This window comes from Dermacentor variabilis, unplaced genomic scaffold, assembly GCF_050947875.1.
Source record: "Dermacentor variabilis isolate Ectoservices unplaced genomic scaffold, ASM5094787v1 scaffold_12, whole genome shotgun sequence".
Taxonomy (NCBI): domain Eukaryota; kingdom Metazoa; phylum Arthropoda; class Arachnida; order Ixodida; family Ixodidae; genus Dermacentor; species Dermacentor variabilis.
In genome coordinates, this window is record NW_027460280.1 from 12,194,969 (window position 1) to 12,213,591 (window position 18,623).

The following is an 18,623-nucleotide window of genomic DNA, read 5'->3' on the forward strand; positions in this document are numbered from 1 at the left end:
GTATGGTCTGACGTTGATTTTCAGATATCCTGCGTCGAGTGAACTAGGCACAATGCTACTACCAAATGTCAAAATCACATGTTTCGTCGGGATCTGTTAGTCATTTCGTCGTAGTGTGATTCTCTGAACCTTAATTACGTTTGGCTCCTGAAATCCTTCGAGGAGCTCTTCGTCGCTGAGGTTCAGGAAGTCTTCTCCTGATATAACTTCCCTGCTAGTGTTGAGTGAGCGGTGTGGAGAGATTGTTACTTTGATGTCACCAATATTGGTGAGATCGGTGAGCTTTTCTAGTTGATCTTTCTTGGTCAGTTCAAGGAGGAAGTCTCCGTTAGCCATCTTTGAGGCTTTGTAACCAGGTCCAATTGTGTTTGCTAGGCATTTCGCAACTATGAATGGAGACAGTTTTCTGACGGGTGTGTTGCCTTCACTGTGAAGAACGTAGTATTTTGGAAATGAGTCTTTGGTTGGTTTTAAAAAGAACTGGAAAGTTGCTTCGGTGCGACCTCTTTTCAGAGACGGATCTGAAAGTCGCGGGAACGATTCTGCCATTGGATGGTTTGAAAATTCGGCAGCGGTGGTAGCCACCCACCAGTGCGCCCAACAAGGAGACGCTCCAGGTTCCAAGAAACCTGCAGACGCCAGCTATACACCGCCACTATAACCTAATGTATATACCCAAGGTTGAATATATGACACACAGTTAACCCTTGCCGCCCGGAAATACAGAAGTAAGAGTAAGTGAGTAGAAGACAGGAAAGATTGAAAGTGAGAGAGATAGAAAAAGATTGAAGCGGGGGACAGGAAAAGGCGACTGCCGATTTACCCCAGATGGGTCAGTCTGGGGGTGCCGTCTGTGTGAAGCAGAGGCCAAAGGAGTGCGTTGCCTCCGCCGGGGGGCCTTAAAGGTCCAAACACCCAGCATCGGCTCAACCCCCAGGATCCCCTTTCCCCAGACACGGCTAAGCCGCGCACAGCTACACGCGGGAGGGTCCAACCCTTGTGTGCTCGGGTACGTGGTGTCGCAACAGACCAAACGCCTGCTGATGCAGACGCCCCTGCGGGGTTGCCTTCTCAAGTCACCTCCACCCCCCACATCCCTTGTATGAGAACTGCCTCTTCTGCTCCCTCCTCTCTACTTCCCCACTGATGATGTGTGGTGTTTTATGGCACAAGGGCCAGGTTTGGCCAAAGAGCGCCATGACAAGTGGTAATGTTGACGATATATTGGGGATGGTGTGCACAATGAATTCCTCATGGTAGATGTGACATGGATGTAAGAGGGCCTAAAACCTGTCGCTGTAAGTGGCATAGAATATATAGGTGCTAAAATAATGATGCTGACTAGGTAGTGATGTGGGCTATGGCAATGGGTTTTCATTAAAACGTGATGCAATAAAAACATAACACTGTCACCAGAGTTTCAAGAGAGCCCTTGAATGCAGGGCTGTTAGTCATGTACTAAAATTACCTGAGCAAATGATTTTCAGGGTGTAGGTTGTGGCTAAAAAACCTAAGACTGTTTGCAAATTAAAAAGCGGTTCATCGCTAAGAAAAAATGCAGGATGAAGGGGCATATTCTCGCGATATGCAGAAGGGAAATATACTTTTTCCTCTCTGTTTCCATTGCAGGGCACTGAATAAGTACATGGAGGACTGTGAGACTATTGCTGCCATTAATACAAGTTGGAAGATCGCCCCCAGTCAAGAGATAAGTGAGTACCTTATGTGTGGCCTATCCTCAAATGGCAAAGAAGTACTTCCTTGTAACGTGCTGTTTTTCCACTTATCCAGTTCCCCAGTTTTGGTTTTACAATATGAAGCTTACTCATTGCTTGTGTATCCCACTCGCCTTGACACTTATTCCTCAATTTACGGCGCAGAAAAGGCTTTAGGTCTGTGGCAGGGATGGGGGTATTTCCATCTTTGTCGCTAAAACTCACTGACGTAGCCATTTCGTCAGCAGCCACGTTGCCTTCTATACCCCTGTGGCCGGGTACTCTGCATAAGATGATTACTTGGTTGCACATATTTGCAGAGCACAACAATGCAAATAGTTCATTCAAAACAGAGTTCTTGTGTTTTTGTAGGCTAATTAGGGCTCTCACTACACTTAATGAGTTTGTGAAGACAAGCCTTAGCTATTTTTGTGAGCTTTACATGTTCAATAGCCTTAAGTATAGCGTATGCTTCCGCCGTAAAGATACTGGTGTGTGGATTTAATGCTCCAGATGTTGAAAATGAGGGTCCCAGAGCTTTGTAAGCAACACCAGCTGGACACTTCGAAGCATCTGTGTAAAATTCATCACAGGAGTACTTCTCCTTTTAAGTTTCAGAAAATTCGAATATATGTGTACCTCAGGGGCTCGTTTCAATATTTCTAAGAAAGAGATGTCATATTGGATAGTCTGCCACTCCCAAGGTGGTGGAAGCCGTGTAGGAGCCATTAGGACATTGCGTAAAAGAGGGACCCCTGTTTTTTCTGAGTGTGCTTCCAACCAGAGGGACAGAGGAGGCCTAGTGGCTGGGCAGTTACGAAACAGCCTAGCAGTGGTCAAGTTGCAAATAGTAGAATGACAAGGATGTTTAATATTTGAGTTAACTTTCAGGGCATAGGAGAAAGTTGAATTTGTCCTTTGGTAGTGCAATGACCATTCGCTAGATTCTAAGGAGAGGCTTTGCACAGGTCTAGTCCTAAAGGCACCTGCAGCAAGGCGGATGTCTAAGTTGTGAATAGGATATAGCATTTTCAGAGCACTAGGGTCAGCAGAATTGTAGGCTATTGCTCCGTAGTCAAGCCGTGTTAATATTAGACTTTTGTACAGCTTTAAAAGGCATCTCCTGTCGCTTCCCCAATATGTGCGTGACCAGAGCTCCAGAAGGTTCATAGTTTTGAGGCACTTTGCCTTAAGATACTTCAGGTGTGGTACAAAAGTTAGCTTACTGTCTAAAAGGATCACTAGAAATTTGTGTTCATGGCCCACAGATAGCCATTGTCCATTTAGATCTATTGCGGGGTCCGCCAGTATGCCTCTCTTGTTAGAGAACAGAACGCATGTACTTTTTAGAGGGTTTAGCTTAAAACCGTTTTCATCTGCCCACTTAGACAATTTATTTATGTAAAGCTATTCTTGTCGCTCGCAGATACTTAGATTACATGACTTGAAACCTATCTAGATGTCATCCACATATACAGAATAAAACATAGTACTTGGTATGACAGTCTGCATCGAGTTCATTTTGACAATAAAAACAGTGCAACTCAGCACACCACCTTGTGGAACACCAGCCTCTTGCGTAAATGGACGAGACAGAACGTTACCAACTCTAACATGGAACATGCGATTGGAGAGGTAACTCTGTATCACGTTCAGCAAGTTGCCTCGAACTCCCATTTCAGGCAGATCACGCAGGATTCCAAAGTGCTAGGTTGTGTCGTATGCCTTCTCCATACCTAAATATACTGACAAGAAAAACTGTTTGTGGACAAAGGCATCACGGATATTTGTCTCGATACGGACAAGGTGATCGCTTGTGGATCTACCCTCCATAAAACCGCACTGTAAGGGATTGAGTGTCTTGCTGATTTCAAGAAAATGGATGAGGCGACGGTTAATCATTTTCTCAAATAGTTTGCCCAGACAACTTGTCAGAGCTATAGGCCTATAACTGTTCGGTGAGGAAGGGTCCTTGCCCTCTTTGAGAATTGGGATTACGACTGCTTCTTTACAGACGGAAGAATTGTACAAAACAGTAGAAATGATACAAGCAGAGTGCCTTGTGATAGGAGGAGACTTCAACTTACCAGAGCTCTGTTTCAATCAACAATCTAGCTCGTGCAGAGCTGCCTCTGGTGCAGGAAAAGAATTCGTAAACATCATGCATGATTTCGCATTGACCCCCCAGATGGTGACCCAAGCAACTCGACTAACCAATATAATAGATTTAGCACGGACAAATCAGCCAGCTTGGGTTTCGTCCACTTTAGTCCTGCCAGGAATCAGTGATCATGAATCAGTTTTGTGTCAAATGCAGGTGTCTTATGAAAAGGCAAAATCGAATGCAGCAAGAAAGATATATAAATACTCGAAAGCTAATACTGCAGAAATAGACTTAGCGTTAAAAGCTTACTTTCCACTTTACGAGGCCTTGTCAGAAACTTGCAGTGTTAATGATCTGTGGCTTATTTTCAAAAACAAAATGTTAGATTTACAGGAAAGGTTTGTTCTTTCATGGGTGCAGTCACCAAGGCGTTGGATGAATAAGTCATGGTTCAATGCTGATTTACGAAGCCTTCATAGCAAATGCCAAAGAGCATTTAAAAGATATAAAAAGAATCGAAACTCCTTGACGAAAACAAACTTGGAGGCAGCTAACAATGCTCTACAGATGGCTGTTGCAAAAGCTAAAAAGGGCTTCCTTGACTCCTTCTCGTCAAGGTTCCAAAAGAACCCAAAAGAATTTTGGCAATACGTCAAACGCAATGGTAAAGACAATGTAGGCATTCCAACCATAGCGCACAATGGCCACATGATAGATGGCAGTCTTCAAAAGGCAAACTCCTTTAATGAATTTTTCAGCTCGGTATTTCGTCCCAGCACAACTTGTGACATCTCTTATCAGCCAGTTCAGCTTAATCCTATGGCGCCCATAGAAATAGATGAAAGGGGAACTACTGCATTACTTCAACGACTAGATGTGTCCAAAGCTGGAGGCCCTGATGGTTTGTCCAATGGCCTTTTAAAGTTGTGTGCCGAATCTGTATCTCCTTTTTTAGCTCTCCTATTCAAGAAATCTTTGCTCACTAGTTCTCTTCCTACAGATTAGAAGGTTGCCTGCGTGGTCCCTATTCATAAGACCGGGCCCAGGGAATTGGTCTCAAATTACTGTCCTATATCCTTAATAAGTAATGTCTGTAAAACTCTAGAGCACATCCTATATACGAACATAATGAATAATCTCGATCCCTTACTAAGTCCAAATCAGCACGGCTTCCGGAAGAGGACATCCTGCGTTACACAACTAACCGAGTTTCTTCATGAGGTACGCGAAGCTTTGGATCGTTGTAGCATCATTGTCATTGATTTTAAAAAGGCTTTTGACATAGTAGATCATGGTCTCTTAGTCCACAAGCTGCGCTGTTTAAATGTGAATGAGAAGGTTGTTGAATGGATTAGGGAATATTTAAGTTTAAGGTGGGTCAGTATGTCACAATAAACGGAGCCAAATCAAATGTAACTTCCGTCACGTCAGGCGTCCCACAGGGGTCAGTTTTGGGACCGTTACTTTTTCTTGTGTTCATTAATGACATATCAGGGAATATTACTTCCCACATGTGACTCTTCGCTGATGACTGTGTAGTCTACAGAGAAGTGAAAAATTCCCAGGATTCACTTGCTTTGCAGGAAGACCTCAATACATTGCACCGGTGGTGCGAACAGTGGCACATGAATATAAATTTGCAAAAAAACAGTGCACATGTGTTTCACGAGGAAAAAGAAAGTACCTAATTACGTCTATAGCATAAACGGCCACTTATTGGAAACTGTTCTCGAATATAAGTACTTAGGTGTGTACATCACCTCTAAACTATGTTGGCATCGACATGTTGATTATGTTGCTGGGAAAGCTTGCAAAATGTTGGGTTTTTTGCGCCGTAAGACGAGAATGTTTCCGCCAGACTCTAGGGATTTACTATTTAAAACGTATATTAGGTCCGCGTTGGAATATGCTCGTACTGTATGGGACCCGCCAACAAAAACCGACGGACAAAAATTAGAAAGAATCCAGAACTTAGCAGCCCGCTATGTTTCTGGGAATTATAGTAGATACATTGGTGTGTCTGGCATAAAACAGGAATTACAATGGGAACCCCTTGAAGTAAGAAGAAGAAAGCTAAGGCTTAAATTTTTTCATAACATATATTACGATAAGATTGCTATTCCTAGGGAAAAGTACATTTTTCACCCACACTACAGATCCGAGCAGGTTGATCATAACCATAACGTGCATCAATTCAGGTCAAGAACTGATATGTTCAACATGTTGTTTTTTCCTCATACTGTTCGAGAATGGGATGCTTTATCTTCATTTCTTGTTAATATTACTGACAATGAAGTGGTTCCATTGTCATTGTGACTGCACGTGTAATATCTTTTTTTGTACCCCCCCCCCTCCTACTGTAATGCCACTGTGGCGCTGTGGGTAAATAAATAAATAAAATAAATAAATAAACAGAGTCAGCTGCTCTGGTTGTCGCAGGTATTTTAGGAATGTATCTGTGCAATGAGACGTACAGGAAACGTGCTCGAAATGTGCTCCTAGACAATCAGCCTGGTCCTCAAGGGTATCTCCTTGCATGTTTACTAATGGTAGAGGATGGAGTTTCGCAGCCTTTTATTTTGTTTACCCTGTTCCAGGCTTTTCTTTCGTCTCTATAAGAATTAATGCTGGAAATGTATCCTTGCCAAATGTCCCTTTTGGCACGGTGGCGCGTTCTTCGAACTTCTCATTTTATTTTCTTAAAGCTGATAAGGTTTTCGGTAGTCGGAGAGCCGTGGAGCTGATTTCAAGCCTTATTATATTTCTTTCGTGCTTCCTTACATTCATCATTCCACAAGGGAACACGTCATTTAATGGGCGATGCATTTGTTTGCGGGATACATATTGACGCCACGTCGACAATAAATGCGGTTAGATGTGACACTGCATCGTCAATAGTAAGCGCACGAATATCATGCCAGGTCATATATGTCAGCTCTCTGTATCGCTGCCAGTTTGCTGAGTCAGCTTTCCACTGAGGCGCATGTGGAGAACACTCGTCCCGTTTCCTTAATTTTAAAACAAACGGGAAATGATCACTACCGTATGAATTCTTATGTACTTTCCACTCTAAGTATGGCACGACTGTACTTGAAACAATGGCTAAATCTATAGGTGAAAATGTCTTGTTTGCAACGTTGTAAAAAGTTGGCTCCTTATTTAGCAAACATGCACCTGTACTTAGGAGGAAGTTTTCAATCAGATGCCCTCTGGCATCACATCGAGAGTCGCCCCACAAGGTATGATGAGCATTCAGATTTTTAACGACAATCTAAGGTTCCGGGAGTTGCGAAAATAAAGCTTTCAAATTCAGTTTTGGAGAATTGACAGTTGGGAGGAATGTATAAAGCTGCAATTGTCAGCAGCTTACTAAAAAGCACTGCTCTGACAGCAACTGCCTCTAGGGGCGTTTTAAGCTGTAATTGACGGCAAGCAACACTCTTATCAACTATTACTGCCACACCGCCCGACGAGGCAAGAGCCTTGTTGCGGCCTTTTCGGAAAACGGCATACTGGCGGAGAAAGTTTGTTTGTGAAGGTTTAAGATGTATTTCTTGGAAACACGTTACCTTTGGAGTGTACCTATGTAAAAGTTCCTTAATGTCATCTAGGTTGTGGAGTAAACCCCTGACATTCCACTGTAATATCTGTGTGTCCATATTGTATGTGTTTTGGGCTGTGTGTCTAAGAGATATACATTAGACTACCTCACGAGACCTTTCCAGGCCCCATGATACGAGATCTCTCTTTCTTCTTGGCGCGCTCGAGGGAGCTGTGCCGTTCCTTGGGCGTCTGAGACGCTGGAGTTGTGCTCGTATCCATCACTTTGTCTGAGGCGGTGGATACTACCCGCGCGGCGGGCACTTTCGCGGAAGTGTTAGGCTGATCTGCTCGGGCAGTGGCCCTGGGTCCAACAGGCCCGAGGGTCTGCTGGTCCTGCTTTGCGAGGGCTGGAACAGCGCTGGCTATTCCAGCCTGGGGGGCTGATGGCGTGACCGCCGTCACACTCCGTGTGACTTGGGCGGCTGCCATATGATGTAGCACTGCCCCCCGGCTCGCCACATCGGTGTAGAAAGGACTGGGCTGATTGTGTAGTATGAAACGCTTACGTGCCTCTGGAAAAGATAGGTTGAGTTTTACTTTCAGTTCTATAATTTGTTTCTCCTTTTTTCCATGAGAGGCAAGATCGCGAGTAGGCGGGGTGATCTCCTTCACAGTTGGCACAGTGGTTTGGTGAAGTACAGATGTAAGAAGCATGTTCAGCAGAACTACACTTAGCACAAGTAGCACGTCCTCTGCAGTTCGGCGACCCATACCCAAAGCGCTGACACTTGAAGCATCGACGCGGATTTGGGATGTATGGCCTGACGCGAAGCTTACAGTAACCGGTTTCTATTGTTTCAGGTAGGTTGCAAGTTCCGAAAGTAATGATTATGTGTTTGGTAGGTATTTGCTTGTCATCTCGCCTCAATGTTATCCTTTGTACTTTCACTACGTTCTGGTCTTGCCATCCTTCAAGCAGTTCGCTTTCACTCAGTTCGAGAAGGTCATCTTCCGAGACGACTCTGCGCACGGTGTTCATTGACCTGTATGCGCCCACTGAGACGGGAATTTCCCCAAATGCTACAATTTTCGAGAGTTTGTCATACTGTACTTTGTCCCGAAGTTCAAGAAGAAGATCGCCACTCCCCATCATCGTTACTTTGTAGCCTGGACCAATTGCTTCCGTGAGAGATTTCGCTACAACAAATGGTGAGATCATTCTGACTTCAATAAAACTTGGTGCTGGGCTAGTTGGTGATGCATTCTTTCAACACTCTCAAAACTTAACAAAACAAGACAAACTTGTGAATTTAGTTTCGCATGTGATGGTTTGCGAGTGCGTGCCACGGTTTAAAGAAGCAAAGGTTCTGGGCAGAATTGCAAGCGCTAAAGCTAGAGTTTTGCTGGAAGCTTTCCACATACAAAAAAAAGGCGGGTTTGTGCATCAGCGATGCTTCAATAAATTTGTACTCGGCTGAGCGCACACTTCTGGGGAAATTTGAAAAACCGTAATGGTATGGCTTTTCTTCAATTGGTCATGTGTTCACTTCTTGCTGCTCGGGTGTTTTATCATTTCACTTCGCTTGCATGTTTTCGATATTGCGATAAAGAAGGCTGGTGCAGTTCGGCTGTGCGCATGTGTTGCGACTTTTAAATATAGAACTTTTTCGAAAAATAAACCAGTTGTCAGTAGCGTTTCCTCGTTGTCGTGTTGTCTTTTCATCGTGTGTCCGACCTTTTTAGTGCTACCATCAGTTTTAAAGAATCATTCTGACTGTTTTCTTATCGTACTGACTATGTACAACGTGGCACTTTGGAAAAGATTGCTTTGTTTGCATGAAGAAAGGGAGCGATCAGGTAGCATAAAAAAGTCATTTGCCATATAGACGTGGAAAATTCGGCAGTGATGGTAGCCACCCACCATCGAACCCAACAAGGGGACGCTACAAGGTTGGAAGAATGCCTGCAGACGCCAGCCATGCATCGCCGCTATAACCTAATATATATACCCAAGGCTGGATATATTACACATGGTTAACCCTTGCTGCTAGGAAATTCGGAAGTAACAAGAAGTGAAGACAGGAAAGATGAAAAAGTGGGAGAGAAAGATGAAGATTGGAGAGGACAGGAAAAGGCGACTGCCAATTTCCTCCAGGTGGGTCAGTCCGGAGGTGCCGTCTATGTGAAGCCGAGGCCGAAGAGGTGTGTTGCCTCCGCCGGGGGGCCATAAAGGTCCAAACACCTAGCATCAGCTCAACCCCCAGGATCCCCCTTTCCCCAGATACGGCTAAGCCGCGCACGGCTACACGCGGGAGGGGCGAACCCTCGTCTGCTCGGGTACGTAGTGTTGCAACACACCAAACGCCTGCTCACGCAGTTGCCCCTGCAGGGCTCCACTTCGTGGTGATGGCCTTTCTTTGGTCCGCTAAATGCCATCCTTGTTGCAGTGCGTATCGTTGCGCCGGCAAAAAGCTGCAGTCGTTGTCCCCTCCAACGACGGACATTTTTCTCGTCGACGCTGAAGTCCCGCCCGGCTTGAAGGTTCGACGATGCCTCTGCGGCTATCACAACTTTTCGCTTGAAAGCCGCACTGTAGTGGCATCTCCTGCTTGGTGCCATTGCAATAACACCACGCCGCACACCAATACGGCCGACATGACACAGGTCAAAATGGCAACCTCGCTTGTGTACGGTTGGCTAGTTGCACGGCTAGTAGCGGCTGCGATACTGACTTTTCTAGATGGCGCTAGCTATGCACCATATTTAGCAGTTTCAATGAAAAACTGGCACGTTTTTTAAAATCCTCGAATCTAAGCCGACCCTAGAGTTTAGAATATGATTATTTGAAAAAAAAAAAAAAAAAAGCCTAGATTCGAATAAATGCGGTAAGGGCTGCATGTGCACACGGCTGGAAGCAGCGCAGGCACAGAGAAAGCTGACAAGTTAGGTGCTGCATGTGCCGGCAAAGACGTGCGTACGATACAGGAAGCATACTGGTACAATGCCGCTGTGCACTTAGTAGGTGAAGCCATGCGAAAAAAATAGTGCGGCACAATAGGTATCCCATTTCAAAGAAGCAGTGCCAGTTTTTCCCAGTAGGAGATTGTTGTAGAAACGCATACAAATGCATCGGGAAAAGTCAAACAAGTCACATGCTCATGTGAGAGAGGTGCAATTTTTCACTGCTGTGGAAAAAACGAGAAAAAAAAAATTTACCAACGATTACGATACTCCCTAAGGGCGCATTCACACCGAAGGCGGGGCGGGCAAAGTGGGCAGCCCGATCGTTCTCGGACCGATTTTTTTCGCCCCGCCGGAGCTTCCAGCTTTCCCGCAGCCAATCAGGGCTCGAGGAGACAAGCCGGCTCAAAATGGCATCCACCGAGACAGCTGGATTTTGCGCTGCACTTTTGATCCACACAATCAAATGTTGCCTGATGCTATATGACAACAGACACAACATATACAAGGACACTGAATACAAGAATCAAAGCACTGGCATGACCCATTCTCTCTCCTTCTTGCAAGGCAGGGCGAACCCACCAGCAGCATTGGCGGGCTGCCTTCCTTCGAGCTTTCTGTTGCACATCTTGAAAAGCTGCTAAAGAAGGGGCGAATAGAATGCCAACTATTTCGCCTCCTTCGTCCGAGCTGATCATTCTTCACAAGTGGTTAGCAAGCGAGAGCGGTTGGCCAGATGACGGTGGCGCGGTGACGACGCTCGCGCGTTGAGGAAGGACGTTTGGTGCCAAGAGATGGCGACACATGTGCCACAAAAATACTAGATGCTCCGCCTCATAGGCGGCGCGGGCCGCCAGGCAAGCCATCCCGCCTGAACAGGCCCTTGGTCGCGGGGAAGTCGTGCTGCACACAAATGTCAGTGGTGACAACACCCAAGGGACCTTACTCGTAGCCGCTCGCCATCGCCCCTTGCAGGAGCAGTGATCCCAGTGACACATGCTGGTACCGCAGACTGAGTTCAGAAGCTTACACCGCGGATGAGCGTAGCCGTCCCCACCTCACACCATCCTGCCACCCCCCCCCCCCCCCGGAAGCACAGATAAAGTGGCCACGCGGCTGCGGATGTCATGGCCGCCGGCAACTTAGCGCATGTGCAGGCCATCTCTCCTCTGCTCCTCTTCTGCTCTCTGCCTCATGTTTTCACTGTAGCCTCCTCGTCTGCTTTCCTTTTCAGTTGTTTATGCTCTCATGAGGGCGAGAGCAAAGGTTACTTTTTTCACCCCCAGCTGCGCTCCATGTTCGCTTTCATCTTTCAATGGGCTCGTTTGCTCAGTTACGAGGCACAACGCCGAGGCATGTCAACGCTCAACGCAAGATTGGGCAAGAGCTGCGCTCAAATAAACTTCGTAGTGCATATTTTAGGTAACAGTTACACTGTGGCATCGCATTTATTTCTTTGTTGGTAGCAGTGCGGCCCGCGTCAAGATACTGAAATTTCAATTTGGTGGTTACATAATATTGGTTAGTGCACAGTTATGCAGTGTTCCTGCCAGGCACACACTGTCGTTTCACTGTAACTTGTGAATGAACAAATGCTGGATGTGTGGTACGAACAATGGCGGAACCTAAACGACAATGCAGCTTTACAACGAAGCTTGCGAGCTTGGCTTGATTCGCAGTTTGGGTGCGGTCAGTGCTTGATTGACTAGGCTATGTTAGTTTTGGTTTCAAGGAGGTGCCAGCAACCTGGTGAACAACCATGCTACAGCAATGCCGGCATTGTACCAAGGCCAAAATATTGCTACTTCTGCTCGACTTGCGCAGGTGGAGTCCAAATTATCAATGTCGCGCTGTAAGGTGCCCGAAATTTCAGTCGTCCTTATACATTAAGTCTATGGGATCAGTGGTGGTGCCGCGAAGCAGTCTGAATAATTGGTAAGCAGCTGTATGGGAAACATTGCCCATATATAGGTTTTAGTGAAAACACAACAGACTACCAAAATATTGAGGGGTCAGCTTTAATGCTTTACCAAGCAGTGGAAATAATGCAACAAGCTGTCACTATAAGCAGGGGAATAGAACTTTGCAGGGGTATAGTTAAATACCTTGGGCCTTCAAAAATCCATTTAGAAATGTTACTAATTTAAACACACGAGAAGAAAGGCGGTTAACCTAGGGGTCTCATTTTTATTAATCATATCATAAGAAGCCAACTAACACTGACACCAAGAGCAACATAGGGGAAATTACTTGTGCTTAATAAATGAAATAAAGAAACGATAAATTAATGGAAATTAAAGTGGATGAAAAAACAACTTGCCGCAGGTGGGAACCGAACCTACAATGCGAAGGTAGTGGGTGCGGTTCCCACCTGCGGCAAGTTGTTTTTTCATCCACTTTAATTTCCATTAATTTATCCTTTCTTTATTTCATTTATTAAGCACAAGTAATTTCCCCTATGTTGTCCTTGGTGTCAGTGTTTGTTGGCTTCTTATGATATGACTAATTTAAGCACAGTTACACATATTTTACACATTTGTAAGCAAGTGGATATTGACAGAGATGAAAAGGGCCTCCACTGCTCTCTTTGGTGGTGAAAACACGTTTGTACTGCATTAAGTCTGAATTAAACGCCTCATTATTATTTAGTGCAACTGCCAAAGAGCCCAGTATTTCTGCCTAAGAAGGGATCTGCAGACATGCAAATATATCTTGATCAACAGCAAGCACTATCCAAGGATAAAGCTAGGTTTCAAGGCTTGTTCTGTAATCCTATGTTCCACATAGGATCAATCAGCCGGTACACCAGTCAGCAGCACACAGCATATGAAAAATAGTGAATACTGCTAACAAAAAAATAAAAATTAAGGAAGGATGGATGGACTGAAAATGTGCATGTTTTCTTCGGTCCACAATAGAAGCAATGGTCACCTTGTTACGGAACTTGACACCATAAAATTTGTCTGCCTTCTCCAGCAACTCGGGACGAAAGGTTGTCGTGATGAACTGTGCCCCACTGCAGAGCTCATGAATCATGTCTGAAACAGGGAGGGACAAAAAAAAAAAAAAAAAAAAGAAAACTGATTGATCATCATCATCAGCCTATTTTATGTCCAGTGCAGGACGAAGGCCTCACCCTGCGATCTCCAATTACCCGTCTTGCGTCAATCGATTCCAACTAGCGCCTCTGAATTTCTTAATTTCATCACCCCACCTAGTCTTCTGCCATCCTCGACTGCGCCTGCCTCCCCTTGGCACCCATTCTGTAACCCTAACAGTCCACCTATGCATTACATGACCTGCCCAGCTCCATTTCTTTCTCTTAATGTCAATTAGGATATCGGCTATCTCCGTATAATATAACACCGCAATTGTAACTCTATCCCCTTGAAATTCTAATAGAAACTGATGCATTTAAATTCTTGTTTTAATTAATTAAAGGTTTCCTGGAACTGGATACAATTACCTTTTTCTTACTTGAACATTACTTACTCCTTTAAGCAACATGGCCAAGGCAGAGTGCAAATGTGGCCGCTCTACATGTGTTGCAGTGTGCCCTGGTATTGTGTCGTCATTTAGGGTTTAAACACAAACAGCCAAGTGCCTGCTGCAGTAAACTGTTGCATATACCACCATGCCTTGTCTTATGTTCACGGTGATCACTTTGCAAGCATGCCGAGAGAGCAGTGCAAGCCTCTGATCTACTAGTACAACACTGTACACCAGTGTAGCTTTATCAATGTAGTATCCAACCAATGCCGCGGTATTAACATCGCCATAATCATCAGCAGAACTCGTACATGAATGGAAGGAGCACCAGAGCACTTCGTGCTTATTTATGGCTTTGTAATATTCTTGCGTTTACCACCATGCATGACATGTTTGCCGCATGCCTTCAGAACTACGCAGTCACCATCCATGATCGCGTTGATAAAAACCATGGTTTCGTCCGCAGCGGATGCAGCAGCAAACAGTAATTTTGTTATGACTAGGTGCACGCATCAGCTGTGCGCCTTTAGTAATGCATGGTTGCCGTGCATGATCACTCTGATAGAAACAGCGGTTTCGTCTGCAGCGGTTGCAGCAAACAGTAGTTTTGTTTTTACTCGTGCAATGTTAAAAACACGGAGGAAGCTGTCAAGAATGAAGAGCCCCGGCTACATCGTAATAGACCGCAGATCTGTTGGCGACCAGCTCAGGGGCGGAAAAATATCCGGGATGCACGCGCGGTAGTGAAAAGCATGTCTCGGATGAACATGCGAGCCGTGGCTGCGCTGCGAAGGAAGTCGAGAGGCCTCCGCCGCAGCGAGTGCTAATCAGCCACAAGATTATGAGGATTGCAGCCTCCATACTACTTTCGTGCAAAATAGAAACAGGAGCCGCTGATTCATTTAGCAAATAAATGTTTGTTGATGTAGTAAGCATTTGCTTATTATTTTCTTGATACCCTCAATATACCCTCAATGTTATGACATTTTGTTAATTTGCAATTTTTTTTTGGTCCTATGCAATATCAATTAACGTGGTTTTACTGCAGTAGTATGTACAATTAGAAAATTGCACTATTTAAGCATGCTAAGATGTTCAATTCATTCGTGTTTTCTGTGCACACCAAATGTAGACAGAGAACAGGACCTTTTTAAGGGGTCAACTTGCCTGCAACTGCTTTGCGATGTTGTGAGTCAAGTGCCTGGTCAATCTCATCAAACAGGTAGAAGGGTGCAGGGTCACACTTCTGGATTGCAAAGATAAGTGCCAATGCAACCAGCGACTTCTGACCACCTGACAGCTGCTGCATTTCCTTCATCTCGCTTGACTTGCCCACAAATGACACCTGAAAAAGACCTAGCTGACTGCTGTGCAATTCGTCCAAAACACAATAGAGGCTTGAAGTGATGAGCAGTGACTAAACAAGCTGTTATCAATGTGCAGAATCGACATCTGATACATACATGACATTTATTGTGTGATAATACAGTTAGACCTCGATATAACGAAGTCAGAAAAATTAGCAATTTGCTTTGTTTATATTGAAATTTCATTCTATTAAAATGTGACCTTTTATGCACACACGTAAAGTCACCGATTGATTTTTCTTGCATGGGAAGGGGCCGCAAACTTTTTCGAATTATCAAGAAATCGAAAAAAACAAAACAAATTTCAATAGGAAAACAATTCATTTTGATAAATTTGGTAGTCAGTGACGAATGATATGGTTTCATGCCGTGTACGTCGACGATATCTTATCGACAGTACGAATTAAGCGAATTAAGCACACGTTTTTGTGTGCATTCTGCACCCACTGCTGATAGCGTTATTCGCACTAGGACAATGCTATCAGGAAAGGCGCCGGCAGCGGGGAGCGAATGCTTCGTCTGCCTCTCGCTCCAACGGGTTACCAAAACTCGAGATCACGCAACCTTCAATAGTAAACGCACCACAAGACAGCTTACATTGTACCACGCCATCTCGGCCTGCCCACTCTTTGCACACGCGGCATATTACCACACAAGCAGGGCGCCCGGCAGCGTATGCGCTCAACAGCGCTTACAGCCATGCGCAGCCACGGTCGCTGCACAAGAAAGCAAGAAATCGAGAAGACTGGCAACTTTCCCCCGCTCCGCCCCCTCGCGTGCGCTTGATCGCGTTACTGCGAGCTCCCTCCCCTCCCCCTTTTTCCCTTTGCTCGCGCGGGAAGGCAGCACTCGTGAAGCCATCTTTCTTCTCTCACCCTCGCACACTTTCACTCGCACCTAAAGCACACAGTGCTCGGGGTGCGATAGGATCTTATTGCACACGATGTGGCCAGTCGCTCTTGTGGTGGAGTATGTGATTTGAGAGGTGCGTTTGCAAGCAGCTGCTTGTAATTCAATCATCTGACCACCTTTAAAGGTTTCCATTTATTTTCTCGGTATTCCTTTGAGGCGGCTGTGAAACTTCGTTAGATTGAGGTTCTAAATACATGGTGTTCTATGGACAAGAGGTTATGAAAAGTTAAATACTTCGTTATATCAAGAATTTCGTTATATTGAAGTTCATTACATCAAGCTTTAACTCTATAAGCAATGTCTGCTTGGGTAGTGCAGGTCCAATGATTTGTGAGGCAGTACTGCATGTAGCACAGCAAATATGTGACAACACAGCCCATTAATGGCACATAAACTTGGTCCTAAAGCTTGGCTCCATCCAGTCTAGTTCCAGTTTGGGCTACCTCACACACAGCGAAGCTGGCATTAATTTCTCGGGCATTGCCAATGCTAGCAATTGTAGCTTTGTTGTTTACGATGCTAAAGAGACACTAAATAAGTTCAGGTATTGTTTGCAAACTCTATTTTGATTAATTTGGCAGTGGGAAATTGATCACTACAAGACCAACGCTGGTGTGACATGTATTTAAAAGCACAGTTGCCAAAGGGCCTTTGGCTCCTTCAGAGTGCAATGTAACTATACCAAATCAACCTGCAGCGTGCTGGGAAATAGTACAAAACAGGATTGTATAAAGGCCCACCCACACGGAGTTACTTTCCGGCGAAAAAGCGGCAGCAGGCAGACAAAACGTTGCTGTTCGCTGTTGATCAAGCCGGGCTCGATACTGTCGCCAGCGGAAGCAGCGAACGCACGCAGGTAGCACGGACCAATCAGGGCCAGACTTCATCCGACTTCTGGTTGAAATCATGGTGGCAGTGGCCTGGCGCCGCCACCTGCTTTTCGTTGCATGTATGTGCAGCACGACGAAGGCATGCCACCGCAAGTTCGTCAGAAAAGTTCGCTCCATGTGGGTCGGCCTTAAACGAGGTTCTACAGTATTAGTATTCGACAGAGGCGGTAACATTGTTGCACTATGGACACTTCAAATAACTTAAACAAAATGTCCTCAGACTTAAATGTGACTTGTATACTGCTATGGTGCTCCTCGCAAGTGACGCGCAGCCCATTTGAAGGTTTCATATTTACCTTTTACCACATGTACTCACACCCCTGTAAATAAAACACTTACACACGCACCCCCCTCCCCCCCCCCCTCACGCACACAAAAAGACACACTCAAATTGAATGAGTATTAACAGGCTTCTTTCAACACTGGATTACCAAGCCAGCAAAGTGTGTTTTGTCTGGCAGGTGTGATAGTGCTGGGATATCGGAAGATAAATATGAAGATATGCAACTCCATGACAAAACATGAGCTCAGGTTTGCAGGCATGCTAATACAGGCACACATTATCACATGTGAATGCAGAGGAATGCAGGCTAAAATGGCACGATACTAAGAGAGTGCGGCAGCTACAGATATCTTAAGATAATGTTGACAAAACACAGACCATTTTTTTACTCCTCTTTAAAACTGGCTTGAACACGAGCACAGCTTGGTGGTCACGCTCAGTGTTTTGGAGCATCTTGGCGCAGCAAGTCCCAAATGCAGCACTTTGTTGCAACTCTGAACATGCTACCCGCCTAGTTAACCACACATACCATATTTACTGCAACCCAATAAAAAAAAGAGAGAAAGAGAGAGATAATGAGGCCAAAACTCACCCTGATTCCCACACCAGAGAAGTGGTCCACTGATGGTGTCTGGCCCTCCTGGTACAGCGATAAAAAAGAGTGGGAAAATCCATCAAGTGACAAATCTTAAACCCATCTTCAAGTGGGAAGCCAAGTGATGCAGAAAATATTTCAGACATCTGCTCTCAAAAAAAAAAAAAAAAAAAGAAAAAGCCATTTCCACAATGGCCTTGCTCGCATACCGGATCTAGAGCAGCAGCAGCGGAGGACGTATGGCGAGATTAAAAAGGACAAAAAAAAAAAAAAGCAAAGCAGTCCCTTCAACTGTATCAATATCCCTCAAAAGGCAGCCAGCAGAGCTCGTGTCCCAGGTGGCCCTGTCACCTCCCTTGCATATGTTCCTTGCCTAAGAGTCCTCCTCTATGTGCTCCATTATAATACTTACATGCAACCCTGCCCAATCTAGTATGCTTCTAGCAAGTATACAGTGAATGGCACTGCTGAGAGTGTGTCTCCTAGCCTGCTTTCCATTAGTAGGCAGTGCATTCATAGAATGCAACTGCTCTTTGCCAGGACACAATTTCTGCCTAAGGGACAGGAAATAACAAGACCAAGGAGAAAAATCAATTTTCATTGCTTTGTAGTCTGCACAGCATGCTACTATTACTAAGGGGCTACACCTATCCAATCAAATAAATTATATTTTGGCAGCGAAGTGGAGGCTATAGTAGGTATCAGCTGAGCAGGAGTGTGATCCCACCGTGTCCCTCTGCCGCGGAGCGTTAGCTGCTCTCGAA

At 45.1% G+C, this 18,623-nt stretch overlaps 1 protein-coding gene across 2 annotated transcripts in view; it reads right to left on the bottom strand.

Annotated features, from left to right (window-relative positions):
* Positions 1–18,623, bottom strand: part of SMC3 (structural maintenance of chromosomes 3) — a 463,962-nt gene that overhangs the window by 18,635 nt on the left and 426,704 nt on the right. For both annotated transcript variants that reach the window (XM_075676310.1, XM_075676309.1), the window contains 3 exons: positions 17,857–17,904; positions 14,980–15,157; positions 13,255–13,361 (listed from right to left, as the gene is read on the bottom strand). In XM_075676310.1, coding sequence (XP_075532425.1) covers positions 13,255–13,361; positions 14,980–15,157; positions 17,857–17,904 — 333 coding nt within the window. The remainder of the gene's footprint in view (positions 1–13,254; positions 13,362–14,979; positions 15,158–17,856; positions 17,905–18,623) is intronic.